This window comes from Martes martes (genome assembly GCF_963455335.1).
Source record: "Martes martes genome assembly, chromosome: 4".
NCBI lineage: Eukaryota > Metazoa > Chordata > Mammalia > Carnivora > Mustelidae > Martes > Martes martes.
This window is the reverse complement of record NC_137891.1, coordinates 187,033,799-187,060,314: the sequence shown is the minus strand read 5'-3', so window position 1 is coordinate 187,060,314 and position 26,516 is coordinate 187,033,799. Positions and strand designations below refer to the sequence as shown.

The 26,516-nt window shown below is 63.5% G+C and overlaps 1 protein-coding gene across 6 annotated transcripts; it reads right to left on the bottom strand.

Moving 5' to 3' along the window:
* Window positions 1-12: 12 nt before the first annotated feature.
* On the bottom strand, window positions 13-26,516 carry PLEKHG5 (pleckstrin homology and RhoGEF domain containing G5). 6 transcript variants are annotated; one of them, XM_080800665.1, is made up of 22 exons: window positions 25,975-26,062; window positions 25,038-25,114; window positions 10,174-10,303; window positions 9,152-9,254; window positions 8,739-8,796; window positions 8,283-8,374; window positions 7,685-7,821; window positions 7,264-7,409; window positions 6,601-6,795; window positions 6,335-6,523; window positions 5,910-6,005; window positions 5,179-5,229; window positions 4,929-5,078; window positions 4,474-4,584; window positions 4,229-4,378; window positions 3,997-4,134; window positions 3,722-3,841; window positions 2,504-2,636; window positions 2,299-2,414; window positions 2,001-2,200; window positions 787-1,548; window positions 13-520 (listed from the first exon to the last, which is right to left on the bottom strand). In XM_080800665.1, the coding sequence occupies exons 1-22, from the start codon at window positions 25,976-25,978 to the stop codon at window positions 511-513; spliced, it is 3,168 nt and encodes a 1,055-aa protein (XP_080656791.1). In that variant the 5' UTR covers window positions 25,979-26,062; the 3' UTR covers window positions 13-510. The 6 variants fall into 6 exon arrangements, with proteins under 6 accessions (XP_080656791.1, XP_080656788.1, XP_080656792.1 ...); XM_080800662.1 differs by lacking the exon at window positions 25,975-26,062 and adding an exon at window positions 26,463-26,516 and having other exon boundaries at window positions 24-409; XM_080800666.1 differs by lacking the exon at window positions 25,975-26,062 and adding an exon at window positions 26,357-26,375 and having other exon boundaries at window positions 24-409.

The following is a 26,516-nucleotide window of genomic DNA, read 5'->3' as shown; positions in this document are numbered from 1 at the left end:
TTCCAGTAGTATATACAAGTCTTTATAAAAGAATCAAAAGCTCAATAAATATGCAAACTTACACAGAGCCGAACCCAAGCCTGGGGTGGCCTGTGGGACTGGGAGGGAAGAAGGCCAGACCAGGGGAACAAACATCCCAGTTGGGGCCAGATGAGGCTGGAGGGGGAAGGGCCACCCTGGAGCCCAGCCCAGAAGCCTGGGGCGGGTGATCCAGGAGCAGCGAGCAAGGGACTCTGTGGGGTTGGGGAGGACCGGGGCGGGGGGGGGGGTGGACTGGTTAGTGAAGGTGGCCTTGTTGGGGGTCCTGAGGAAGTACTGCAGTCTGGGCCTGGAGCTCAGCTGAATGCTCCTCCGCTTCCATCCAGTCTGGCAAAGTGCAAGTCGGGGGTCCAGCCCGGCACTCTGGCTCCTGCGGGAACAGGCAGCAGCCAGAGCTGGGAGCGGGATGCCCCAGGAGGCACGCTGTCTGCCGTTGCTCGGTCAGGGGCTCCCTTGGGGGCCTCCCTCTGCTCAGACCTCCCTGCAAGAGAGGGGAAGGGAGAGACAGTCCTTCCCTGGCTGATGCCACTCGGAGGGGCTCTGGCCACCCTCTCTGCCCCACCGGAATTCTGAGGCCCTTTCCCCACCGCCCGCTGTAGACACCGTCGTGTAGGCTCTGGAGCCCCCGTCCCCATCCGCTCATGCCACCTGCTCCCAGCTTTAAGAGTGCCCCTACCCATTCCTGAGGCTCAGTACCCCCCACTGCCGGCACACCGGGCCACCGGCCTTCGACCCCAGGCCACTCACGAGGCAGTGAGCGTAGAGTTAAGCAGCAGGGTGGTCCTGATTCGGTACAGCTGGGCGAGCGTCAGCTTCCGGTGCTGGGCAGAGATCCCTGGGGGGGGCTCGGGCTGGACCCTGGGCAGTTCTTTGCTCCTCCTGGCGGGTCTTTCGGGCTCCCCCACCAGGCAGCTGGTTCTGCCCTCCAGCTCTGATGGCTCAGAGCCACGGCCAGGGTTTTGTGGCCCCCGGCGAGCCCAGCTGGACCCAGCTTCCCGAGGGAAACCCTGAGTCCTTGTGCCAGGGACTGTGACGGCCAAGCAGAGTTCTGACAGACTGCGGCTGGGCGCGGGGGTCGCTCCACACGTGGTGGCCCCTGATAGCAGCTGGAGGAGGCTGGCCTCAGATTTGGACTTGAGCAGGTGGGGCAGACGGGGCAGCAGCTGAACGGGTGTGCGGCGCCGGAGGCGGGGTGAGGGTGGGGGTGAGGGGGCTTGTGGCAATTCTGGGGGCCGGGGCACTGGCTCCCCCGCAGGGGCGGGGGCCGCAAAGTCTTGCAGGGAGGTTGGAGAGAGGGTGCCGTAGGCGGAGTCCATGGAGCAGGAGCGGCCATCCACGGGGCCCAGGGGCAGCAGCTCGCTGGTGGGCGTGACAGAGGAGGCCGTGGTGCTCAGGGAGGTCTCGTCTGACTGGGAGCTGAAGGGGCCGCCCTCGAACTCCGGAGAGGATGGCGTCTCCCCAGGCTCCACCACAACCATGGCCAGGGTCTCGGTGGAGCCATCGGAAGCACTGCAGAGCCGGGAGGAGACGCTCAGGCCAGCTGCCCGGGTGGCCTGCCACATCCCCTGCTTGGGCACCCACAGAGCTACAGCCTCTGGCCTCCCCGGAGCTGGCGGCTCAGCGGTGGCAAGCGTGTGGCCCACCAGCCCGACCTCCCAACTCCTGCGCCCATAACGCAGACCCCAGGAATGGCACCTGGCACCACCACAACACTCCTTCCGGCCGGACACAGTTCGAGAACCCTTGACTCAGCTCTCCACCCGGCTAACACCAGACCATCAGAGTTGGCGCTCCAGCTAAAAACCCTTTGCCAAGCCCACCTGGACTCAGGTGGGTGGCACAGCCCTCTACCCTACACTAAACCATTCGCAGGAAAGGGCAGCAGCTGGGCCCTGTGCAGGGTCAGGTGCCTTGGGGCCGGTCTGCTCTGGCTGGCAGGGGTGGTGGTGGTGGGGGCATACCAGTGCTGCGAGTTGAGACTGTTGCTGCTTTTGCGCAGGATGGTGGGGGAGCTGGCAGCAGAGGTGCTACTCTCCCCGCCATCCTCCTCTTCCTCTTCCTCGTCCTCTTCCTCCTCCTGCTCATCCTCCTCCTCCTCCAGGCTCTGCAGGTGCTGCTGGCTGCCTGGGTGCTCCTGGGCACGCAGCTGCTGCAGCTGGTTCTGCCGGTGGGGGAGGGGGTTGTGAACAGCCCCCACCCCACCCCCCGGCTGGGACGCCCTGCCGGCCCCCACCCAAGAGCCCACCACCCGGTTCCCACCTGGGCATTGTAAATGGCGTCCACCCAGCCACGGCACAAAGCCTGGCCGCTGGCCTGGAACGTGTAGGCGCCCACGGCACTGTGGAACTCGTTCAGATAGATGAGCAGAAAGGAGCCTGGTGAGGAGGGGCTCCCGTCAGCATCAGCTAGGACCAGAGCCCCTGCCCGCCACAGTTACTGGCCTGCAACAGGCCAGGCTCCTCACCAGGGTCTCGCAGCTCTCGGCACACAATCTTGTCCACCAGCAGTGGTGGTCGGATGACCTTGGTCCTCTCAGCCTTCTTCACTGCCTTGGTCACCAAGAGTAGATCCGTAAAGAGGAAGCAGTACACATCCATCTGCGGGGGTGGGGGGCAGCAAGGGGAACGGGCGAGGCCGGGATCAGGGCCAGGGTCCTGGGACCACAGCCTGTCTGCTGTGACACCCTTTCCTGGGCTGGGCCCTGCACAAGCCCTTCCTTACTGCACTTTGGTGATGTCGCTGGGGGCACTCAGATTTTGTCAAACACCTTCCCTGCTCCCTGCCTCCCATGAACCTGAGAATAAAATTAAAATGAAGAGAGGGGCGCCTGGGTGGCTCAGTCAGTTAAGCGTCTGCCTTCGGCTCGGGTCACGATGTCGGGGTCCCGGGACCAGCCCCACGTCAGGCTCTCTGCTCAGTGGGGAGCCTGCTTTTCCCTCTGCCCCTCCCCCTGCTCACGCTCTCTCTTTCTCTCAAATAAATAAATAAAGTCTTTTAAAAAATTAAAATGAAGGGCAAGATGGTATCCCTTCATGGAGCTACGTACGTATCATTTATTTCAGCAAAAAGTTCACATTAAAGAGCAAAAGGGAATTTATGATCTGTGATTTTAAAAACCACAATTTGGGGGTTCCTGGGTGGCTCAGCTGGTTGAGCATCCAACTCTTGGTTTCAGCTGAGGTCATGATCTCAGGGTCCTGAGATCAAGCCCCCCATCGGGCTCCGCTCTCAGTGGGGAGTCTGTTTCTCGCCCTCTCCCTCTCTCCCCACTTGCATGCACTCTCTTTCTCTCAAATAAACAAATAAATCTTTAAGACCACAATTTGCAGGCTCTGGGTTATGTACCTGGGATTAATAGCTCAGAAGCCAGGCTCTGGGCTGTTTGTGACCTGCTCTTGGAATGCACCCCCCCAACCAAGAACCCTTATGGCACCAGCAGGTGGGCAGGCCCAGCGCCCCACCGGCTGTGCCCATGCTGCCACATCTGTAAAGAATAAACTGCAGGCAGATCAGGAGCCCTCAAGTGACCACAAAGTCATTCCTTCTTGAACTGCCGCCCCAACGGACACGGCAGCTAAGAACCATTAACTAGGGCCCAGAAGGTTCCCAGGAAAGGGTGGTCCAGACCCACAGAGCAGGAGGTGGGGAAGGGGCCCTGGGGGTGGATGGACCCTGGAGTCACCTTGCTGTCCTTCCCCTCCTTCATCCTCAGGCTCCCCTCCAGCAGCAGCTGTCGCGTCTCCTCAGGGGAGGCGCCAGGGATGGGTGCTGTCAGGTCTAGGTACAGAAACTCCTTCAGGAGCTGGTGATGGGCGGGAAGGCGGGAGAGGGGAGGTGTAGACAGGTCAGGGTCTGACGCCCGCTCTCGCCCAGGCATCCTCAAGCGAGATTCCCAGCACAGCCCCGGGCTGCCAGTCTGGCCCTCCCTCCGTTCCAGCAGGGCCAGGGGTCCCCCACCTTGTCCACCTCGTCGTTGCTGCCCTCCACCACCTCGTAGGCGTCGATGCGGCTCACCACGGCCGCCAGCCGCTGTCGCTCCTGCCGCTGCCGCATGCACGCGTTCACGTGGTGGATGAAGCGCTCGGCGGAGTCGATCTGCGCAGCGGGGAGGGCGACGGCGGGGTCAGGCCGGGGGGTCTGGGGAGGGCCCCGAGCGGCAGAGGGGGACCCCGCCCGCCACCCCGGTTACCATGGTGACGACGGCCTCCTTGGCGCGCGGCTCGTCCGTCCTCCTCAGCACCGACTTGAGCAGCAGCGGGTACTTGGTGAGCCGCTGGTGGGGCTTGGCCAGCATGTCGCTCAGCTTCAGCCGCTGGCACTGCGGGTGCTTCTCGGCCCACTGCGGCGCGGGCGGGGCTCAGGTAAGCTCCGCCCCCGGGCTCCAGGCCCCGCCCCGGACCCGCCCCCCCGTCCCGAGGCCCCGCCCGCGCTCACCGTGACGTAGGCCCGGAAGAGGTCGTTGTCTCGCAGCAGGCCGCGCATGTACTCCATGCAGCCCTCCTCCTCCAGGCAGTACCGGACGTAGGGCTTGAACACGGAGCCGAACTGGCCCGGGGCGGAACAGGCCCGGTCACCGCGCGCTCTCGCGGCCGGGCCCTGCGCCAGCCCCTCTTAAGGGACTTTCGTGGCCACCCCAAGGTGTGGCAAGTGTTATCACCCCAGTGTCCAAACGAACTTCCGCGGAAGTGACCGCCCTCCCCAGGGAGGGAGGGCAGGTGGCCTGGTGGGGTTCAGACCCGGCGACCGACTCGGCATTCTTTGCCCCCGAGCACTAGGGGTCCTCTAGGGCCACTGGTGGTGGGGGGGGGAGGGGCTGGGGTGGTGGCCAGACGGGATTGGCGCCCCGGCCCTGACGCAGTGCCCCCGCCGGGGTCCGGCCCGGCCCGTACCATCTTGAAGCCTCTGAGGAAGTCCCCCGGCTGCAGCAGCGCCCGCGTGCGCCGCGCCTTCTCCAGCACCGGCGCCATCACGCTGGCCCACAGGCCGCGGTGCAGCCGCGCGATCTCGGGGATGTTGCTGAACAGGCGCTCGGCCTCCACCTGCGCGGGGCGGGAGGTGCGCTCGGCCCCGCCCCGCCGACAAGCCCCGCCCTCAGCCCCGCCCCTCCCATCGGCACCCGGGCGCCAGGCCTCGCCTCACCTCGCACAGCAGCCCCGACTCTTGGAGGTTCAGGAGGCAGCAGAGGAACAGCTGTGGGGGCAGGGAGCGAGGCAGCTGGGGGGCGTCCCGGTCCCGACGCCCCACCCAGACTCAGACTCCCCTCTACCCCTTCCCCCTCCCAGGAAACCCTGAAGCAGCCTGGGACAGAGCCGGTTCACCCCATCAGAAAAGGCCCAGCCTCCGCAGCCCAGCTGGGGGTCCGTCTGCCCCGCCCCCACCCGCAGGGACATCTCTGGGAGACGCCTTGCAGTCACACCTGGAGCTCTTTCCTCCCTCTCTGCCCTGGCTCAGCCTCCGAGTTTCAACGAGGGCGTTTTCCATGAACCCCAAGCTCAGGATAGGTGCGCTCCCCTGGCTGAAGTACACACACACACACACACTCTCTCTCTCTCTCTCTCTCTCTCTCTCCCCGCCTCCGCGTCCAGGGGTCCAGGGCGCGGCTGCTGGACAGCTCGTACACAGCAAGTGCTCAGGAATAATCACTGAGTCAATGAGCCCGGTGTCCACCCGGCCGATGCCGCACACTTGCCCAGTCCCCCGCAGGTGCCTGGCCTGTGGGACTCACCTCCTCCTCCCTCCTCCCTTCTCCCTCTCCTTCCCCTGCTCCTTCTGCAAAGCCCCAAACTCTGCTCAAGGGCCCCCAGCGGGAGGCTACGGGGCGGGGGCCGGGGGGCAGGCTGGCTCTGGGCCAGGTGTGCTCCCACACTCACGTTGGTGATCACCCTCAGTTTCTTAATGTAGGAGGCCTCCGTGTGCAGGAGCTCCCACACCGCCTCCTGCTGGTGGCACTGCCTCCGCGTCAGCTTCTGCAGGAAGGGCAGCAGGTCGGCCAAGAGGTCCAGGGTGTGCCCGGATGACCAGGGAGGGGGCACGCAACCTTGCAGGCCACGTCCTTTTCCCGGCGGGTACATGGAGGTCCCCCGAGTTCGGGGCCCTCCTCTCCCATTGAGACAGCCAAGTGGCGCTGCACTTCCTTGCCTCAGTTTCCCCACGGTGAGTTAATGATGACAGGAGCCTGGCAGGGCTATCCCACAGAAAGTCCTGTCACTGGGTCCTTGGAAAGGCCCCATGAAGTGGGGGGAAATGTCCCCCTTGCCCGGACGGGGAGGGAGAGAAGGGCCGCGGTGGTACCAACCTCATGCCCGTCAATGAGCTCCCGCCAGCTGTCCTCTAGCTGCAGGCAGGCGTCGTCCTCCTCTTCCTCCTCATCCCCCTCCTCCTCCCACGAGTCGTGGTCGAAGCGCAGCCTCCGGGCCAGCCGGGGCAGCCCGAAGAGGCCGTAGGCGTGCAGTTTGCCCTCCAGCTGCTCCATCCTGTCCACCTCCTGGAAGGACACCCATGGTTGGGGTCAGGGGACAGGGCCAGCCAGCTGCCCCGCCCGGGGCCCCTGGGACCACGTACCCGGCCAAAGGTGCTGGCGCTGGGGCCCGAGCTGAAGAAGCCGCTGAAGCGACTGGCAGCCCGGTTCTTCCAGCTGTCACCGCCGCCACTGCCGCCACTGGGCAGAGAGCAGCTGGAAGACGCGGGGGCCTCCTGGCCAGGGATGCTCGTCTCCCCCAGGAACTCCGACATGTTCTTTCGGCGGCGCCCAGGGGCCTGGCCAGGGAGGGGGATCAAGGCCAGGCCCACCCCGGCTCCCGCAGTCCCACCCCACAGCGGGTTCCCTAGACCTCCGGCAAGCTTGAGATGTGGGAGGGTTTCTGCACGCCGCCCACCCTGGGAGGCCACCTCTTCTGAGATCCGTACCTGCTCTGGGGCTGGACGAGCCAGGCACAAATGCGCCTGGGCCACCACCCCCCGGCCCCAAGCACACACAGTCACATGCATATTTCATGCACTTATAAGCACAGCCCCAAACGGATCCACAACACAGACCCACACACACCGACACTTCTGGGACACCAGCAGACACTCAAAGACAAGACCCATTATCTTGGGGTCCCCTGTCCTCAGAGCCAGCCTTATTTTCCAGAGGGAGAAATTAAAGGCCAAGAGAGGGGTGAGGGGCCCAGGTGACCTCCCCCGAAGCCGCTCCCCACCCCCAGTCCCGACACAGTGCCTCACCAGGATGTCCAGGCTCTCCCGGCGGCTCTGGGGGTCCGCACGCTCCAAGGAGGGGGTCCCGGCCCTGGCTGGCCGCAGGATTGGCAGACTCAGGGACTTGGAGTCTTTCACTCCCTGCTCAACCTTCCCCTCGTCCCCTGGCTTGGCTGGGGCAGCATTGGGGGGAAGGAGAGATCCTCAGCTCCAGTGGTGAAGGGGACCACAGACCTCTCTCTCCTGAGGATCCAAACCAAGACCTGGCTGCCCTCGCCTGGGGCCCCGCCCCACCAGCACCTATAGCCAGGGCCCGGCAGAGACACCTGTATGGTAATGAGCCTGCTCAGGGCCGTGGCCAGTGGGAATCTGAGCCTGGGAAGAAGCAGCCATCTCCGGGGGCCCCAGCCTGGGCCCAGCCACCCTGCCTGCCAGGTTCACCGCTCACCTTTGACCCGCAAGTAGTGTCCCCCGAACCGGTAGGCCTCAAAGGTGAGGGACAGGGGTGTGTTGGACTGGTCCAGGTAGATATCCACTTTACCCAGGGCTACGCCCTTCCTTTCAAACACCGGCAGCAGCACCTCCCTGCCCCAGGACGGGAGGGGTACGGGTTAGGGGGCAGGCAGAAGAACCCCCTACCCTGGGCACAGCTCCAGCTCCACCCCACCTTACTGATGATGAAGGGAGACACCCACAGGATCATACAGAGGCACCAAGACATACAGGTGTGTGCGCGCACACACACACACACACACACACCTGCCAACAGAGGGTCACGCACTCCTACACGGGTCTCCACACAAGCCAGCATGCCCACGCCCTCACACTTGCAGGTCCGCACACCAGGGCAGATGCTGTCACGTGCCGGGCCATATCCAGGAACTGGGCCACGCACACATGGTTGGGACACACGGGGGGCTCTGCCCAGGGGTGGGACACCTGCTCACTCACAGGCCACCACACACACACACACCGTTATACCTTCGAGAAGCCATACCTACCCTCCCCCGCCCCACTCCCTCTGCCTTGGCCCCACCAAGCCCTACCCCAGCGACTTCTTCTTCATGGCTGGAACGATCTCTGTCTCAATGTCCACATTCAGGTCAAATTTCAGGGTGAAGCACTCCTTGCTTGGGTCCTGAAAGGGCACGGGTCTCTTCACTTCTGTGCCCCTTGTCTCTGAACCTTCTCCCAGGGTCCAGGATGGAAACCCCAGCATGGGAGTGAATGCAGGGATCTCCCCAGCCTGCCTTGGTCCCAGGGAGGTCCCCTGTATCCCTCTGGCCCAAGGGAGGAGTTCCCGTAGCATCTGGTACCTGGCTAAGGTGGGCAGTACTGGGCTGCAGGGCACAGTGGTGGGGGAGGGGGACCCACTCACTCCAGACCCCATCCCTGGTCCTAGAGGTCAGAGAAGACAAGCCCAGCCTTGGGGATGGAAAGGGACGGGCCCAGGAAGGGCAGGGGCTGGCAGGAGCCCCCTTGACAGCCTGGGGACTCCTTACATCTGTGTGTCTCCTTCTTGCCTTCTTGGAGAGTTTCAGACCTGTGCTCTTCCGGTCCCTGCAGGACAGAGGGCAGAGGTCAGAGGGCATGGCTAGGCCCTCACCAGGGTGGGATGTGAATGGGCCCTGGCTGGCTGGCCGCCCCTTGCTCACCCCAGGGGTGACAGATAACTCAGGTGTGCTCCAGCAGCCCAAGGCCCACAGGGTCTGTGCGCCCTCTGGTGGCCAAACGCAGGAGCCACACCCAGTGGTACCTAGTCCAGCCGAGTCCTAGCCCCAGAGCTGGAGGCTGGCCCCAGGCTGGGCAGCCTCCGCCAGGAATCGGGGCATCCACGGTGGCAGGGTCTCCAGTCAGGCCTTCGGAAGCCTCTGGTCTTGGATCTCAGATCAGAGTGTCTGTTTTGTCCACCTACCCTTTGCCATCCACAGAGCTTTCCTCTTCCTCCTCCAAGTCCACTGCAGGGCTGGTGCGCGGGGGGCATGACCGGGTAGACACATTCCGGGCCAGGACAGAGCCTTTGGAGTAAAGTGAGAGGAAAGGTCATGCCTCCTCCCTCTCTGGCCCCCTTCTCATCCTGCTGCCAACCCTGGGCTCCCCCTTCCCCGGAGGAGCGAGCGCCCTGCAGGTCTGTGAGGACAGGAAGGGGCTCCGTCCTTGCTTCGTCTCTCTCCATCGCTAGACTCAAAAAGACACAAGGACCCTGGGATGACACCCCAGGCGATGCCCCGCCTTCAGTACAAGCCCACCTGTGGCCTCAGTTTACCCTTCTATAAAATAAGGATGAGGAAGTCCTGCCTCTGGGATCGTTGCAGGAAGGGACCGACATCTACGGCGGCTCTTCCCTCGGGCCTCCTCTCCCCACCACCGTGATGACACCCAAGGTCCTGGGGGCTTGGCAGAGGCAGAGAGTCCTTTCATCCCTCCGACCTGCTCTAAAGGGAGGCAGGTCTGGCATTTCTGGCCAGACAGCCGGTTGCCAGCGGGGCCCGGGCCAGGTCCCTGTGCAGCAGGAGGGGTTTCTTGTTCCCGCGACCTGCCCGCCCCACCCTTCACCCCTCTGCTTGCTGGCAGCCTGGCTGAGGGATCTGCCCGGCAGTCCCCGGCCCTAAGGACAAGAAGAAAGGGGACTCTTCCATGACGGCCCGGGGGCAAGCTGGAGGAGCAGCTCCTGGAGACGCAGACCCACAACCTGGTAGAGACAGGCCTGCTCTTGAGATGGGGCACTGTCCCCTGACTTCTTCTCTTATTAAAACACCGGGAGCACAAAAGGGGAGGTAACATTCTTGGGTTTCACTGTTTCCGGTCACAGCTCCGGTCCTTGTGACGGCTCTGTTGCTGCTCTGACAGTTACCAAGACGCCGTGCCCCTAGACAGGGAGTTTGCTGCTGCTCCGGGAACTCGAGGGGACGGGCTGGGGCCCCGCCCCACGCTCACCTTGGGGGGGCAGGTCAAAGCGGACGTGCCCATCATAATGCATGACGCTGTGGAACTTGCTGTCACAGGCCTCACAGAGGTTGAGGGGTCCCCGGCGGTGCAGCTGCTGGCACTCAGCGTGGTGGCATACCTTTTGGGGAAGGAGGGATGGTGGCAGGGAGGGCCCCCGGCGGGCACAGTGGCAGCGGGCACCGCGGCGGCCCAGATCACTGCAGGCCACAGGCCCAGGCTCCTGGTCGCTCCCAAGGCTGCTCGTTTCTCAGCCATCCATTCCCCACGGGCGGCCTCATGCTCCTTAATTCACTCTGTGGACAGTCCCCCAGCCCCACTATGTGTCCATTCTGAGGGATCCGCCGAGAAAAGCAGATCCCTGCCCTCGAAGAACAAAGTGTGGAGGGGTCACTTCCAGGGAGGAACCACGAGGCAGTTGCAACCAGGGCCTCTTCCCGGGGTGCAGGAAGGAAGGGCACCGCAAAACGCTCAGGGGTGACATCTGGTTCGGCCAGCTCTGTGTCAGAACCGGCAAAGCCCTTTCTGTCCGCCCCCCACCACCAGCCCCTCTGCCCTAAGTTCTGTGACGTGTCTGGTCCCTGCATGCAACCTCGCATGGGGTGAAGGGGGTGATGCCAGAGTCCGGGAAAGGCACTGGCATCTGGTGCTAAGGCAGTGCCCACCCCCCCAACCCGGGTATTTACCGTATTTACTCTATCACCCTATGTTCTCCCCCATCCCTGGGGATGACCGCCATACCTCGTCCTCTGCCCTCTGGCTCCCACAGCTCACCTCCAGCCCACTCTGCTTCCCACTTTCCTTGTTCCCCACCAGGTCCACCCACCTGCCCCGCACTGGGGGGGCTTCGCCCTGCTCCAATCCAGCCCGCCTGCCAGTGAGAGCAGCCCAGCTGCCAGGGTGCGGAGCTGCTCAGCACCCTCCCTCCCCTACAGCATCAGGCTCCCTGACCTTTGGCTCACAGGCCCTGTTCTCCACCTCCAGCTTCTCGCACCCCCTTTCAGTGAGACCCCATGAAACAGGTCTCCATCCTGACCACTTCCTCGTTTTCCCTGCCAGTACTCATTAACGTGTCTTCCCTGGCTTTCCATTTTTAAGTATTTCAGATCTACAGAAAATTGTAAGAACGGTACAGTGACCTCCACACACCCCTCTAGCTTCCCCAGTCGTGAACATTTGTCGCACTGTGCTTCCCTCTCATTTCCCCCTCCCCAGGTGTGGAAGAGCACGGCCATTCTCCTACAAAACCCCAATACAACTGTCACGGTTGGGAAACTGATCACGGCTATATGACCTGTCCATAGTCTAAGCTTGCATCCGCCCATCTGTCTGGACCACGGCCTTTACGGATTTGTTTTCCCACACAGGAGCCTGTTCAAGATTCACACACACTCTCAGTTGTCTCTGTTTATTCCCTTAAGGACGAGTTTTCCACATGTTTCTGTTGTTTTCTTTCAGGACATCGACACTTTTGAAGCATTCAAACCAGTGGTCTGGCAGAAGGCCCCTCCACCGGGATCCTTCCGGAGGACCTTGGGCGGTTTCAGGCCGAGCATCTGGGCAGGGACATGAGAGAGTGGACAGCACCCCCCTCCATGCGGCCGGCTGCCGGGTCACCTGGGGACCCCCTGTACTGTGTAAAGGTCCTTTTTCTCTTTGGGATGAATAAGGAGCCTGTAGGGGGATACTCCGAGATACCCGGAGCCCCAGCAACCGCACACTCCAGGGTTCTCACACCCACTGGTGATGTCTGCCTAAACCGAATAGGACTACAATGGTTGCAAAGATTTTTCTACCTTAGAAAGTCTCCTCTTCTCTCTCAGACCCTCTCCCCTCGTTTCCCCTTCCATCCCCCCAGCGCCCTCCTCCTGGGCCCCCAGCCACTGCCGTGTTTCTAAGTCCACCCATGGGACCCAGCCCTTGGCACAGGTGCTCTCTCTCACACCATCTAGTCCTCCGTGGTCCCCCAAGCCTCATGCTCTGCTATCCCCCCGCAGCTCTCAGCCCCCCTTGTCCACTTCCCGCTCATCTCCCCGCCCATGGCCCACCCACCCACCCCCCAAGTCACATGACTCCGCTGTCTACAGGCTGGTGCCTCCCAGAGGTCAACTTTCAGGGACGTCCTCACCCAGGACACCAGACCGTTGGTGGCTTCCCCCTTGGATCCTAAGGAGTATGTCAGATTGCAAACGTCCACACGTGAGCTCCTCAACTGTCCCATGCGGCTCCCTGAACTAGAGTCGACGGCAGTGCCTTGCTGCTTTTGGGGGCGGGGGGCATGGGGCTGAACAGCAGCCCCCCAGAAAGACAGGTCAAGTCCTCATGCCCAGGACTTCAGAGGATGGCTTTATTTGGAAATAGGGTCCCTGCAGATGCCAGTAGTGAAGACGAGGTCATGCTGGGCTCTAACAGTCCTCCGGGCAGGGTCCTACCAGATGAGGAGGGACAGAGACAAGGATACAGGCAGATGACGCCGCCGCCACAACACTGTGTGGGTCTCTGTGCGTGTGAGGATGAACTCCTGCCCACCCGGTGCGCGCTCCGTGTTATGGCAGCCCCCGGGGAAAAGGATCCATTAGGCCAAAATCCTTGGGGTCTGATCTCTGTCACACCTCAGCCTGGGCGAGAATGCTGGCGGCCCTCCCTTCACTATGGGTAGCTTCAAGCCACCCACGCCCACTGGCCCACTGCTGCCCCCTGGCCTCCGTCAGGGTCACCTCTCACCCCACCCACAACGATGACCTCATAACTGGCCTCCCTGTTTCCACCCTTGCCCTCAATCATTTGCTTGCCACGAGCAGCCCGAGTGGCCCCTGCACAAAACACTCGGCGGCTTCCCGTCTCCCTGCAGGAAAAGCCAGAGTCCTGTGCGGTGACCGTGGGGGGCCTCGTGCCCTGTCCTGCCATCCAGGCTCCCTCCGCGCCACCCCCCCCCCCCATGCCCCTGTGCTTCGGAAGCCCTGCATCTCCTGCTCCCTCGGCTTGGAATGCTCTTCCCCGGACCTTTACTCTAAAATCACTGTCCCTTCACACTCCCTGTCTGCCAGGGAGCAGCCTGCCTGTTTCTCTCTGCTCCCTCCACACCTCGCCAGCCCCGAGGACAGTGATGTTAGTCTGTCCCACTCACTGCCCTATCTCCAGTCCTCGCTGCTCAGAGAATACTTGCTTAATACAGTAAGTAGGGCGATGGAGGGTCACTGGAGGGCTCTGGGCTGGGGAGAACCCGATCAGACATTTCCAAGGTGACAGGGTGAGGACAGATGGCCTCGAGACAGCAGAGGAAGGAGTCAAAGGGAGAAAGAAGAAGATGGCTGAAAAGTCTGATCTAGACTTAGAACCTGATCACTGTGTGCCTGGGGGCTGTGCTAAGGGTCCCTCACCCCAGGAGGTAGAAGCTGTGACCGCCCCTATCTTACAGAAGAGGAAAGTGAGACTTGGGGGGTTTTCAAGTAACTTGCTTAGGGTCACCAGCCAGTGGAGCCGGACCCGAAGCCAGTGCCACGCAGCTCCAGCTCCTAGATCTCGAGCACGTTAATGTGTAGCTGAGAAGGGAGAGGGGAGCAGGGGAGGCTGGCCCCGGGACAGCCTGGGGAGAGGGGGCAGTGGCTATAGAGACAAGAGAGAAGCAATCATAGTTTGAGGCTCACTGTTTGGCTCCTGTGTCCCCCCAGTCATCCATCAGACAAACAAAAACAAAAACAAAAACAAAACCCCAAAACCATGGGCACAGAAATGACAGCAAGCAGGGGGCAGACTGGGCCCTGGGCAGGTGGCTGTGGACACGATGGCCCAGATTCCCGATGGCAGCCTGAGTGCCAGGTGCCCCCCACGGCCACACCCTCCTCAAATGGTCTTCAAGTGTGTCCCTGGGGCTTTGGGCGGGCTGAGTTGTGCCCTTCAGCCAGAGCCGCTGTTTCTATCCTCACTTTATCTACTCCGAAATAGCATGAAAACTGCTATCCTCAGCCACAGCTCTGCCTGCCCACACCGTGGTGTCCCTGGGGCGCTGCGGACTGAGTGAGCATTGGCTGTGCGGCTTCTGGATGCCCCCCCCCCCCCAGGCTGCAAGCTTCTCCTCTTGACAATGAATCCAGGGAAAGCGCCCACCCCACTTAAGCCCCTTCTGCGCAGGAGCCCCACAGTCTGTGGGCTAGGCAGCCGTCCCCCACCCTTGCAGGCCGCCTGGCAGCCAGCCTGGCACAGGTACCCCCCACTTCCAGGCCTCTTGTGATTTCCCTGACAGCTTCATTTTGCTGGTACCAGGCTTGGAACAGAGCGGTAGGGCTACTGACCTTTGGGTCACCCAGGCCCCCGTCGCACAGTGGGGGGTGACATGGCAGGACATGCTAGGTTGGAAGGGTCCCGCAGAGGGCCTCTGGGACCCTTCCAGCCCAAGTCCCTGGTTCCCTGCCACAAGCCTATCTTTAAACCAATCTAATACACAGACAACCGATTTTTACACGAGGATTCACTCCTGACAGCAGATTCAGCATTCAACAACTATTTATTGAGCACCTACTGTGTGCCCACCCTGTGAAGGTACTTGTCTCCCTTGAGACACTCGGGAACGCTCATTTCCTGCCACTCTGGAGGGCTCTGGGGAGTCTCACCACAGCTCCTATTACTACTAACATAATATTGTTACCATGGCTACTCCTGATGGTGGTGATGATGGGAGCCTGTGCCCGGCCTGTGGCCGACGGCCTCTGCTCCCAGGCTCCCAGCAGCCCCCGCACTCAGGGACAGCGGGACATGTGAGGGGCAGGCCCCGGCTCTGAACCAGGTAGGTGTTTATTCACTTAACAGGTCTGTTGACAATGAACTTCCAGGAACCCCCACCCCCACCCCAAGAATCACAGCCTAACTGGGAGCTCCGGCTGGGCTGGGCACAGCCCTCTTGCTCCGAGGCTCGTCCCCCACCCCTTCTCATCCCTCCGTCCCCAGACAGCAGGGTCTCCACAGCTCTCCTCAGGAACCAGGGTCTAAAGCAGGGCAGTCCCTTCCCAAAGCCAAACTCTTGGACCTTCTCTCAGACCAAGGTGCCTACTCTCCGCCTTGGCTGCCCTCTGAGGGCAGCAGCACCCCTGCCCGTGGGGGAGGGGCAGCAGGGTGGGTGGGGGGAGTTCCAGGGCTCAACCCAGAGAGCCCCCCCGGATGGAAAGGCCAGATCACCCAGGACCTCCAAGGGCAGCGGATGGACCCCAACTTTACAAATAACAGAGGGGCCCTTTAGGGAGCCTGGTCAAGGCTGCCCCCCAATGGGGATGGGGTCAGAATTCTGACCAGAAGTCAGAATTCCCCCACACACTAGGGCTGGGGCCAGAGGCGGGAGCACGGGGCTGTGGGCAGGGCCGGGACAGAGGAAGGGAAGGGGGGGAGGGGGGGCCCAGCGCAGGGCCTGGGACCCGCAGGTGTGTCCGGAGGCAGCCCCAGACACAAAAGGCTCAGGGCTGGCCGGCCCCCGCCGCCGCCCGGCCCCCTCGGTCGCGGGGTGGGGAAGCATCCCGCGCGGCGGGCAGTCGCGCGCCCCCTCGCCCCGCGCCCCCCGCGCCCCGTACCTGGCCTTCACCGTCGCGGGCGCGACCCCCCGCCCGGCAGGGCAGCCCGGGGCCCGGCCTGGAGGCCGCGCGGCGCCCGGAGACGCCGGGGCCCGTCCCCATGGCGGCCGGAGGAAGCCGCGGTCTGCGCCGCCCGCCGGACAAAGCGCGGGGCTCCGCTTCCTGCCATTGTGCGGCCGCGCCCGCCCCCGGCCGAGCGCGCCGGGACCCCGGGGCCCCCGCCTGCCTGGTCCCCGCCCGCCTGCGCCACGCCGGGGCGGCTCCGCGGCGCCCCCAGCCCCGCCCCCGGGGCGCCCCCAGCAACACCCCGCCGTCCCCCGCTTCCACTGCGGAGCCCAGACCCCAGCCCAGCCCTGCGGGCGCCGGGCCGTGCCCTGCCCTCCTCCCCACCCCCAAGGCCAACGTCTGGGGCGCAAAGACCCCTCCCTGCAGTCCCGGAGACCCCGCCTCTGAGCCTCAGGTCCCGGACCCCCTCACTCCCTCTCCCAAGGGAGCTCCCCGAACACTGCGGCAGAAGGGGGGCAGGACTGGGGCACAGTCCCACCCGTGACCTCGGACCCCACTCTGTGACCTGTCCCAGGGGCGCCTGTCTCTGCTCTGACCTCCAACTGCGCGGACCGCCCCTCCGGCGCTCGCCCTCCTGAGGGCCACCCTAGCGCCCGCCCGCAGTCCTGAGTCCTGAGCCTGCGACACCCTGCTCCCGCTGCCCTGCGGTGGCGCCTTGGAACGGAGGGCGCCGGGCCACCGGGGACGACAGGATGAGGCAGTGGGCGATAGGCAGGCATGTTGGTGGAAAGGGCGGAGGGGGTAGTCCTTTGGGAGCCCCCAGGAGTTGGGTGAGAAGGAGCGTCAGGAAAACCCCAAAGCCCAACTCGGCTTTCCCCCAGATTGGGAATCTTAGCAGCTCCAGGCTGGGTCCCTACCGCCTGCCCCACCCCCTGGGGAGGGCGCACTCATGGAAGCCTGAGAGGGGAGGATTAGGGAATGGGTGTCCCCGCTGTAGGGTGGGGTAAGGTGAGGGTGGGGTCCCCACTGTAGTTTGTCAAAGAGTTTTTCCACTCATTCCCAAGAGGTGGGGGCAGACGCTACTATCCCCATTCACTGCTGGGGGGCAAAGGGACATAAAAGGCCACAGGCAGGGCTGAAACCCAGACTTCTGACCCCATCTCAGTAAGTATGGGGCTGGGGGGGGTGATGTCATCAGCCCCCCACCCCCACCCATCCCCTAGACAGCTCCTTCTCCTTCTGGTGTAGTGGGGAACCAAGGGGGTCTCTGAAGACAGCTCGGAAGAGGCAGCAAGCATTTCACTCCAGCCCGCCGGTTTCAAGGGCCACCTCCACTCCCAAAGCCCAAGCCGTCCCTGTCCACACCACAGGCAAATCTTCTGAACACTAAAACCTGATCATGTCACTCCCCACTGAAAACTCTCCAATGGCTTAGAATAAAATCCCACCATGCCCGGCTCCCACCTCCCCTCCTGCGAGGTCCCTCGAGGTGGTCTCCTAGGGGGCCTTGTCTTCACCGCTGCGACTCACCAAGCTCAGCGCCTGTACCTTGGCCTTCTCTGACCCCCGATCTTGTAACGGCTGGCAGCAGACCCCCACTTCAATGCCACCTTGTCAATGAGGGCTTCACCTCCTCTCAGAATAAGTAGCCCCTTGCATCCCTCATTCTCCGTCCTCTTAAGAATTATTTCCTCCTAAGCATCCCAAACTACCTGAACTTGCTTTATTTACTTCTTTGTTCGCTTCTCGATTATCACTCCTCCATGCTAGAATGTCCTCTCCAAGGTCAGGGGCCTTGGCTGTCTGGGCCACACTCATCGTCCACACCAAGAACAGGTCTGGCCCATGGCAGGTGCGCAGTGAGACTAATGAGAACAGACGGAGGAAGACAGAAGAAGGGTCTTCATGCCAGAGTGGGCCATGGGGGCAGGGAAGGTCTCAGCCTGGATGTCCCTTCCTGCTGCTGATGGTCAACAAAGCCGTCCCAACCGTCTGACCACAGGTTCTCTTCCACCTCCTAGCATCTGTGACCTTGGGCCTGTCGGCATGGCCAGCACAGTTACTACCACAGATCTCTGTCCTCACGGCCCCACAGCACTGACAGCTGAGTGCCAGACCTGTGCCAGGGGTTTTGGGCACCAGAGGTCACCCGAGTGACCAGGCCCTGGCCTTCCCCAAGTCATGCTGCTGCTGAAGCACCCTCCAGGCAAGGCAGAGGGCAGCTCCTTTGAGGACCAGGGCCCTAGAGCCCCAGGACTAAGAGTTCAGGGTCAAGGACTGTAGAGCAAAGGGAAGAAAAGAGACCCCAGCCCCTGCACCGGGGGAGGGGGAAGCCCTCAGCCATCTCCTGGGCCCCCACCTCCTCTGTGGGAGGGAGCTGAAATAGCCCATGCGAGGGACAAAGAGGTCCCAGCCCCTGGCTCCCTGGGGAGGGGGCCCCTCTTCAGCCCAGCCCCAGCTCCAGGCTCATGAGTCAGGGCTGGCTTGTTGAAACTGATACCCAGAAACCAGATGCTGGGCTGATGAATAATGGAGTCTCCGAGGCAGGAGCCCCCTTTCATTCCCCCCAGCACCATCTCCCCAACCCCAGCAAAGCAGAGGATGGTGGGCAGTCGAGCCCCACAACAGGTTGGGGATCCGGCCTGGTCTTTGGTGGGACAGAGGAATTCCTAGCCCAGGAACGACCATAGGTCTGGGTCCAGCTCATGCTCTGCTCATAGCTGACCAGCCTGGATGGAGCATCTTGGCTAGAGGGACAGGACTGCCCAGAAGCTCCTGATCCCGGGCTAAGCTTCCCTGGGAGCCGACTGGTCCCCAAGGCCCCATGTGGCACCTTGGAAATCCAGGGGCGGAGGCTGCAGGTTTGAGCAGGCTGGCCAGGGTGGGGCTAGCTCTGCCAGGAGGCTCTCCTAGCTCCAAACAGCCCACCTAGCCCCTCCTTTCCCCCCAGGCTTGGGCCTCACTCCCTTGGATTCTGGGGCCCACCTGGAGGCAGAGCCTCCTTTAAGGCCCTGCCCTGTGCTGAGCAGATGGTAGGGGTGTAGAGAACCTCTCTGCGGGCCAGGCTAACCATACAGGCCCCAGAAGTCAGCAAGGCCCTTACCCGCCCCATTATCCCAGGGAGCGGTCCAGCTGGGACCCAGTGCTAAGGAGAGAGGTAGAGGCTGTGGTCAGTGGACTTCACCTCCTGCCCAGTCCCTGCACAAATGTGCCACATCCTGGAGTCCAAGATCCTAGGACTGAAGCCAGCGCCTTCTCCTGACACCTCTCTCTCTAGTGAACTAGAAGGCTCCTTGGGAGGGGCTGAGGGAGGAGACGCAGGCCTGGGCTGCAGAAGACCTGCTTCTGGGCTCCACCTACCCCCGCCCTCATCCACCTGTGCAAAGAGGGCATTGGGCAGTTCTCTAGAATATTCTACCGAGGGATGGCCCTTGGGCCCTAATGTGTGCCTGGACCCTGGCCAAGGGACAGAGAATAGTAAAATCCTCCTGGAGCCCCGCAAACCTGGGGAAGGTTCCTTCGGAATTTGTAGGACCCAGGGCCCCCTCGCCTCCATTTCCACGTCTTTGATCAAGGCCAGCAGGGGCCTCTCCAGGTTCTTGGGTCCTCTGCGTCTCCCCTCCCCCAAGCGGGTCCTGGCCGGCCCAGGCCGCCTGAGGCTCAGGCTCGCGCGCCCCCTGCCGGCCTCGAGATGACTTTCCGCCTGGGACCAACTCCCCGACGCCCAGCGCCCGCAGGGTCGCCGAAGCCTCCCAGCACCCCGCGCCAAGGCCCCTCCGGAATCTTCTCGCCCTGCCAACAATCCTCACACCGGGGCTGGGGCCCCATAAGCTCCTCACGGCCACAGCGCCGAGCCAAACCCACCCTAGAGTCCCAGGGGCGGGGGCGGGAGCTGGAGCCCATTCCACCCTCAAGTAAATGGAGGCAGAGCCACTGGAGCCCATCGATACCCCGCCGCAGCCCTAGGACTGCGTGGGACCCTCCACTCCCGGTTCTGCCCACTAATTCGGGGGCAGTCTTGGTGCCCAGACCCACAGCCGTCCCGATCCCAGCCCCGTCTCGTCCCCAGCTTCCCCGCGAGACTCACCTTAGGGACATGGGTCTCCGCCCCTGTGGCTGGGGCTCTGGCCAAGGCTGCCAAGGCCTGGGTGCGGGGAGGGGATGGGGGAGCCCGCGCGGAGCCGGGGGCACCGGAGCCGCGGGGCGGGCTCAGTCGGCGCAGCGCCGGCGCGGGGCGCGGGACGTAGGGGAATTACGGTAGGCCGGCGCGGGCGCTACCACCTGGGCGGGCCGGGACGTACCATCCGAGCGCCCGGCGGGCGAGGGGGGGCGCTGGGAGCCGGGGGAGGGCGGGCGCCGGAGCCCGGGGGGGGGCGGCGGCAGGAAGCGCGGCGGGCGCTTGGGGGTCATCTCGGGGTCGGGGGGTAGGGACTGTCACTGGCCCCGAGGGCGCTGGCCCTCTCCAGACGTGCGGAAAGTTCGAAGTCCCCAGGCCTTAATGACCCTGGGCGTGAAGACAGGAGCTCGCGGGTCTCCGGCGACGGCCCGCGGCAGGAAGCGGCCTCCGCCGGCGAGAGGAGCCCCTGGGGGGTCCGGCGGAGGGACCCGCGGGCCGAGGCCGGCCCCGGAATGGCCCCCAGCCAGGCTCTCTACGGCTGGATTCTGGACCGTGCCCTCCACGGCGCCGGAGCCCCGGGCCCGCCTATCTCGGCGCCCCTCTTTCCCCCTGGCCCAGGCCGGGCAGGGCTCCGCCGTTCGGTGCTCCCCGGTGCTCCCCGGTTCTCGTTCTCCCGGCCGCCCAAGTTCAGAGTAACTCTGCCCTCTGCACAGGGGGTGCGGGGAGTGCACGGGATACAAGCGGCTCGCTGGAGGAGTCAGGCAGCCGGCCCCAAGCACACCTCCCGCCTTCGCCTTCCCCAATTATCACCACGTTGTGAGGTGGGTGCGGCGGGCATGGCCCCTAGGGCCTGGGGCTGATCTGGGGCTGATCTGGGGCTCAGGCCCACCTGCATTTTCCCAAATCTAGATGCCCCTTGCCAGGCCGGGGCCTGGGGGCAGCGGGTTCTCCCTCCTGGCAGGCGCTGCCCTCTTTGGCGGTGCTGACCTCCCTGGGGCTGGGTCCACTCCAGGACAGCTCATCTTGGCTATAGCCCATGTGGGGGTTCCTCTGTCCTTGCCTCCGGGGCCAGGCACCCCATGCCCTCACCTGTTCCCCCCGGGAATTACTTCGCCAAAGCCCAGGAGTTCCTCCTTGCTTCTCTGGTCCGGCCACTCCCCCCAGCTGCAGACTGGACTGCCACCTGTCTACAGCTGACCAGCGTCTGGAAGTCACCCCCAGAAATCCCCAGACTCTGGCCACTCTCAAGGACACCGTGGCCTGCCACCTCTCACCCCCAAAGCCTTGCCTGGGAGAATAGGTGACTCCCTCGCCCATTATTCACCACATCCTGCCCATTCTTTCCCCACAAGGATCCCAGATCCGCCCCTTCCTCTGCCCTGTGTCCACTGGTCTTCATTCGGCCACCCCTCCCTAGCACCCCTCCTCCTGACTCATCCCTGCCACCTCACAGCCTACTGTGAAACTGGAGGGGAACTCCACTCTCTGCTTGAATATCTCTAGGAACGGGGTGCTCACCAACACCAAATCTGAGTGAGAATTTTAAATTTACCTTAAAAAAAAGGAATGGGGTGATCACAGCCTGTACACTGGGGTGCGCTCCCCCTCCTGCCAGGACCTTTGGAGCTGGGCAGGAAAATTCACCTCCCTTTCCTCCTGACAGATCCTTAGAAACAGGGAGGCTCTGGGGACAGACAGATCTGGTGTGAGTCCCGGCCTGACCGTGGCAAGTCATTGAACTCCCTTCTTCTCGGTGTCCTGTCAGGAAGGTGGAGACGGGGAGATGGGGTGGTCCCTACTGCACAGGGTGGGTGTGAGGACAAGAAGAGTTTCCTGCGGGGACGCAGGAATGAAGGGCGACTGCTAGAATCATTACCTTTTATGATGATACCCTGAGGGTCCCATCTCCAGGATAAATCAATTCCCTCCAGTGTCATGTGCCAGTGTCCCTTGGGCCTGTGTCAGCCCTCCTCCATGTCCCCTGGTGGCCTGCGGTGCCCTGCAGAGACTGTGACCAGAGCACCTGCCTCAAGGGGGCCCCTCCAGTAGCTGGGGAGTCAAGACACCATCTGTCCTGTGATCTCTCTGCAGGGGGGCTGGGTACCCACTGTGTCATCGCCTGGCCCTCCCCAAGAAGGGGGAAATAATACTTCCTTCATCTCCCTCCTTCCCGAGACTCCAAGCTCCACCTGCCCTGGGAATAGAACAGATGCGCCGTAAACCTTTGCCATGCGGGGTGGGGCCAGCTGGGGTCTGGGATGGAAGCCGGGGAGCCCTCAGGTCTCAGGAAGGGGAGGAGGGCACACCCCCAGCTGAGGGGTTTCTCTTCCCCTCCGTGGTACGTGAAGGGCCAGCGTTCTCCTGAACACCTCCATCATACCACACTCCACGCTAAGCACTGCACATCTGAGCCCCATGTTCATCCTTCCCCCAACCCGAGAAGCCTCAGCTTGCAATGAAGAAACTGAGGTCAGAGACGCGTCGTGATTTGCCCAGGGCTGCACAGCTGGGAAGGAGTGGGCTTTGGCCCCAGAGTTCACAGGGGTGGGCTACTCTCCACACCTTCACCCTGAGGAGGGGCAGGGATATAACTTCTCTCCTGCGGTCTCGGAAGCCCTGACCTTTGGGTGCTCCCTGTCCGGTTCTGCCTCCGCCTGCCATGCCCTGGCCCGGCTCCCTCCTCAGAACCCCAGCATGCCTCCCTGTTCACTCACCTTCCTACCCCCCAACGCCTCCTCATTCCTAGGGACACCAGCAGCCTCCTCCGGGAGCCTGTCTCCCAGAACAAACTCCAGGGGTGGGGGGGAACCCCAGCACCCATGAGAGTCTAACCCAAAGCCTGGGGACCAGTTGGGCAAACCCACGTCCTGACTTCTCCCTTCCTCCCAGCGGAGCTAGGATGTCGGCTCCAGAAGGCCCTGGGCCTAGAACGGGGCCTGGCACAGCAGATGCGTTCGGTGAGTGCACAAATGACGTCATCTCCTTTAAAAAGCTAGTCATATCCTGCTAGCCTTCCGAGCCTCGGCTGGGGAGGAGCGAGAACGAGGCTCTGGATTCCCCTCCAGACCCAGCTCTGCTCATCAGGCTGTGCCAGGTGGGCGAGGTCTCTCCTCTCTGGGCCCATTTTCTTCGCGTTGCATGAGAATCAGGCTTTCCTCCTGAGGTCTCTGTGGGCTCAGGGAGACAAGCATGAGGGCCTAACGCCGCACCTGGTGCACAAGCCTGATTGCTCAGTGGTGGTGACTCCCACCATCAAGGACAGTCTTTGCTCCTCTTCCTCACCAGAGCAGGATGTCAATCGCCTTCTCTCTTCTCACTCTCTGCTCCAGCCAACTTGACCCCTTACAAGACAAGCCTCCTGCCCCGCATATCCTGCCCTCTCCTGTGTCTGCGGCGGCCCCCCCTTCCTGGGCCAGTCCTGTCTGCTGCTCGGCCTCTATTTTCTCCTCCACTGGGGGCCAACTTCTCCAAGATGTCTGCCCTCACTGGCCCCCCCAACCTCTGATCACTCAGGCGTCCCTGTCCCCAAAGTGAGTCTGCGCCATTGGTCCTAACAGGGGTCCCCCTGGGGACAGGACTTGGGACTCTCCCCCTGCAGGCTGGGTGACCCTCTGGCCAATGTCAGCCACGCTGAGTTCCGGGCAGGCCAGGGCTGGGCTGGAGCTAGGACCTAGAGGCCATGGAAGGCCCACACTCGCTGAGACCTGGTCGCCACTCAGAGGCCTCCCCTCTGGAGGGGAACCTCCCACCCTTGCCCCTGTCTGTAGCGGCTCGGGCGCCTGGCCCAGGAGCAGCTGCCTGCAGGAAGGGCCCCTGGTAGGATGTACTCTGGGGGCTGCTGAGGCCGGTGTGTTGCCAGGAGCCCCCATCTGGGAGAGAGGCAACCAGCCAACACCAGAGCCCCAGTGCCAGGCATCAGCCGAGCCGGCACGTTGTGTCTGACATCACAGCCACCCCCTTGCCTGGTGACCACGGCAACTGAAAGCCTCCCCCTCCTGTCCCCGCCCCCAGAACAGTCCTCCATGTTCCTTCTAACCTGGTCTTCCTGTACAGAATGTATGAGCATGTGTCTGGGCGGAGGGGGGTGGTAGGGGGAGCTGGGCGGTGGGAGGGTGGCATTTTTAATTTCCTGCAGCTGGCAGAGCTGAGCTACAGGGCGGTTCGGAACACAGGCTCTGCCATGACACAGATCTGGGCTCTGGGTTCCAATCCCAGCTCCACCACATCGCAGCCATGTGTCCTTGGGTGAGCCACTAGCTCCCTGAGCCTCAGTTTCTTCATCTGTAAAGAATAATGACAGGACGCACCTCCGAAGGCCAGAAGGAGGAGACAGGGGGCCCTCAGCTCCCAGGCCCGACCCAGTAAGCGCTGGAGGTTTTCATCGTCGTCACTCAAATGCATGCTGGAAGAGGCGGCACTTGGGTTCAAGCCCTGGCTTGGTCTCTCATGAGCTGTGGGGCCTCAGCCAAGTCACAGGACCTCTCTGAACCTTGGTCTCTTCTTCTGGAAACCAGGGCACCCAGGCCTTCCCAGCAGAGCTGCCACCAGCAGCACATGGGGACAGAGAGCACGGGGCACCGAGCCTGGCGCGTTGTGGGTAGAATCGCCCGGCAATATTTATCATCCTCCCTCTCGTTCTGCCCTGCTCCCGGCTCCCAAGTCCTGGCCCTTCAGGACCAGTTGTCCCTTCTTCCCTTTGTCATTCCACAGCACAGTCGCTCTCACCCACTACCCTAAGTGTCCCCAATCCATGCCCAGGCCTGACGAGTGGCCCAGTGCTGCAGGAAGGGTGCCGACTGAACACTGGACCAAAACCTCCGGCTGGCGGGGGGGGGGAGGCTTCCCTTCCTGGGTCTCAGCTTCCTCATCCGTGACATGGGGCCACAGCTCCCATCACCTCAGCATGGCTGCAAGGACTACAGTGCAGGAAAGGGCTCTGGGGCACCCGTGCTCCCCCGGCTAGCAGAAGGCCCCTCCATTTTGCTGTTTCTGAGTCAAGGGCAGGCCCTCTGCCTCCTAAACCAGGGCCCTACCCACTCTTGAACCCAGATGACACCGTGGCTGGGCCAGCTGCACCCTTGCCAGGGCCCTGTGGGTATCCAGGCCTGGAGAGAGAGAGGGTCAGAGCACTGTCCCCTCTGCTCCTGGCAACCCAGGCCCTCCAGCCTCCCTACCTTGGCTGCGCGCCCCTTGTCCATGCAGTCTGGGTTCTGACAGCGCAGTCCTTTCTCTTCCGCCAGGCTCTGGTCGTCTGCAGAAGAGAGAAGCAGTGGTTATCAGTCGGGTGGGGCCCAGGGAAGCTGTGCCCCAGGCCGGGGGGCACCCAGGCGGCCCTGGGGCCCCCGGTGGCCTCCAGACTAGAGGATGGGTGGAGCGGTCTCCTCAATCCTCCCTTCAAAGGAGGTCAGTGTCCCTTTCTCTTTTAAATGCCAACTTATCTGCACGGGAATCTGTTTGCAGAGTCCTTTTCTTGTTGCAGTTCCCCAGGGAAATTATCCAGATTCCACGGGGAGAAAACGTCTTTGGAAATAAGCGGCTCCCTCCCTCTGTCCCACTAGTGGGGGGCGGGGGTAGCTCAGTGACCTTGCGGGGCTCCAGACTTCCTGGGGGATCCCCGTTGGGCTGCCAGTCCGCGATCCCTTCTCACCCCTGCCCTCCACATCTCGGCCTCTGTGGATGGACTCCTCCTCAAGGGGCCGAGGTGTCCCCTTTCCCCACGGTCCATCTTTGACCCGGAATTTGGCCCCCTCCTAGCTGCCTCTCTTCCCAGGGGCTGGGGCGCAGCAGCGGAGGGGGGCAGGGAAGGGGCAGAGAGGCTGCCCGCCCCAGCCAGCCTGCAGGGCTAGGGGAAGGGGTGCTGCTGAAGCGGGCCCCAACATGGGGGCAGAGTTTGGACCCCCACCGCCCCGATTTCGACACCGGCGTCCACCTCCCACCTTGAGCGGGCCTTCCCCAGAGCGGGGTAAGGAGCGCGCCCTGGCTCCCCACGGCTCCCCGCGCCCGCCCCGCCGGCCCGCGGCGCCCCCCGCCCGAGCCCCTCCTCGAGCCGGCGCGGAGGCAGCCCGACCGGCAGGCCTGCTCCGCGGGGCCGGCCGGGGGCCCCGCACTCACCCATGGAGGAAGCGCCGAGCGGCCGGGGAGGCGGGCGGGGCGGGGGGCGCCGCGGGCCGGCCGGCGGGGCGGGCGACGGCGGCGGGGGGCGGGCGCCAGTCGGGTGCCGGGGGACAGGCCGGAGCGCCGCCGCCGCGGGACCCTCGGCGGCCGGAGGCGGGGCGGGGCAGGTGGGCGGCGGGAGGAGCCCGCCGGGAGGCCCCGCCTGCGGGGGGGCTGGACTCCGCGGCCCGGCCCGCCCCCCGCGCGCCGCGCCCCCGCCCGCGCCCCGCGCCCCGCCCCCCGCACCCCGGACCCGCAGACTCGCCCTGCGCGCCCCGCGGCGCGGAGCCCGCACCCTGCCTCGCGGGGCGACCCCCGGCCCCCTCAGCCTCCCACACACCTCGAATGGAAACAGCCCGGGTGGTCGGGAGACGTTCTCCATCTCTGGGCACGGGGGGATAAAGGCGTTTCGGCAACTTTGCTCTCGCCCCCGGTCCGAGAGGTACCTTGTAAGTGGAAATGGTGCCTCCCTGTAGGTCGGAGCGCAGGTCAGGACTGCT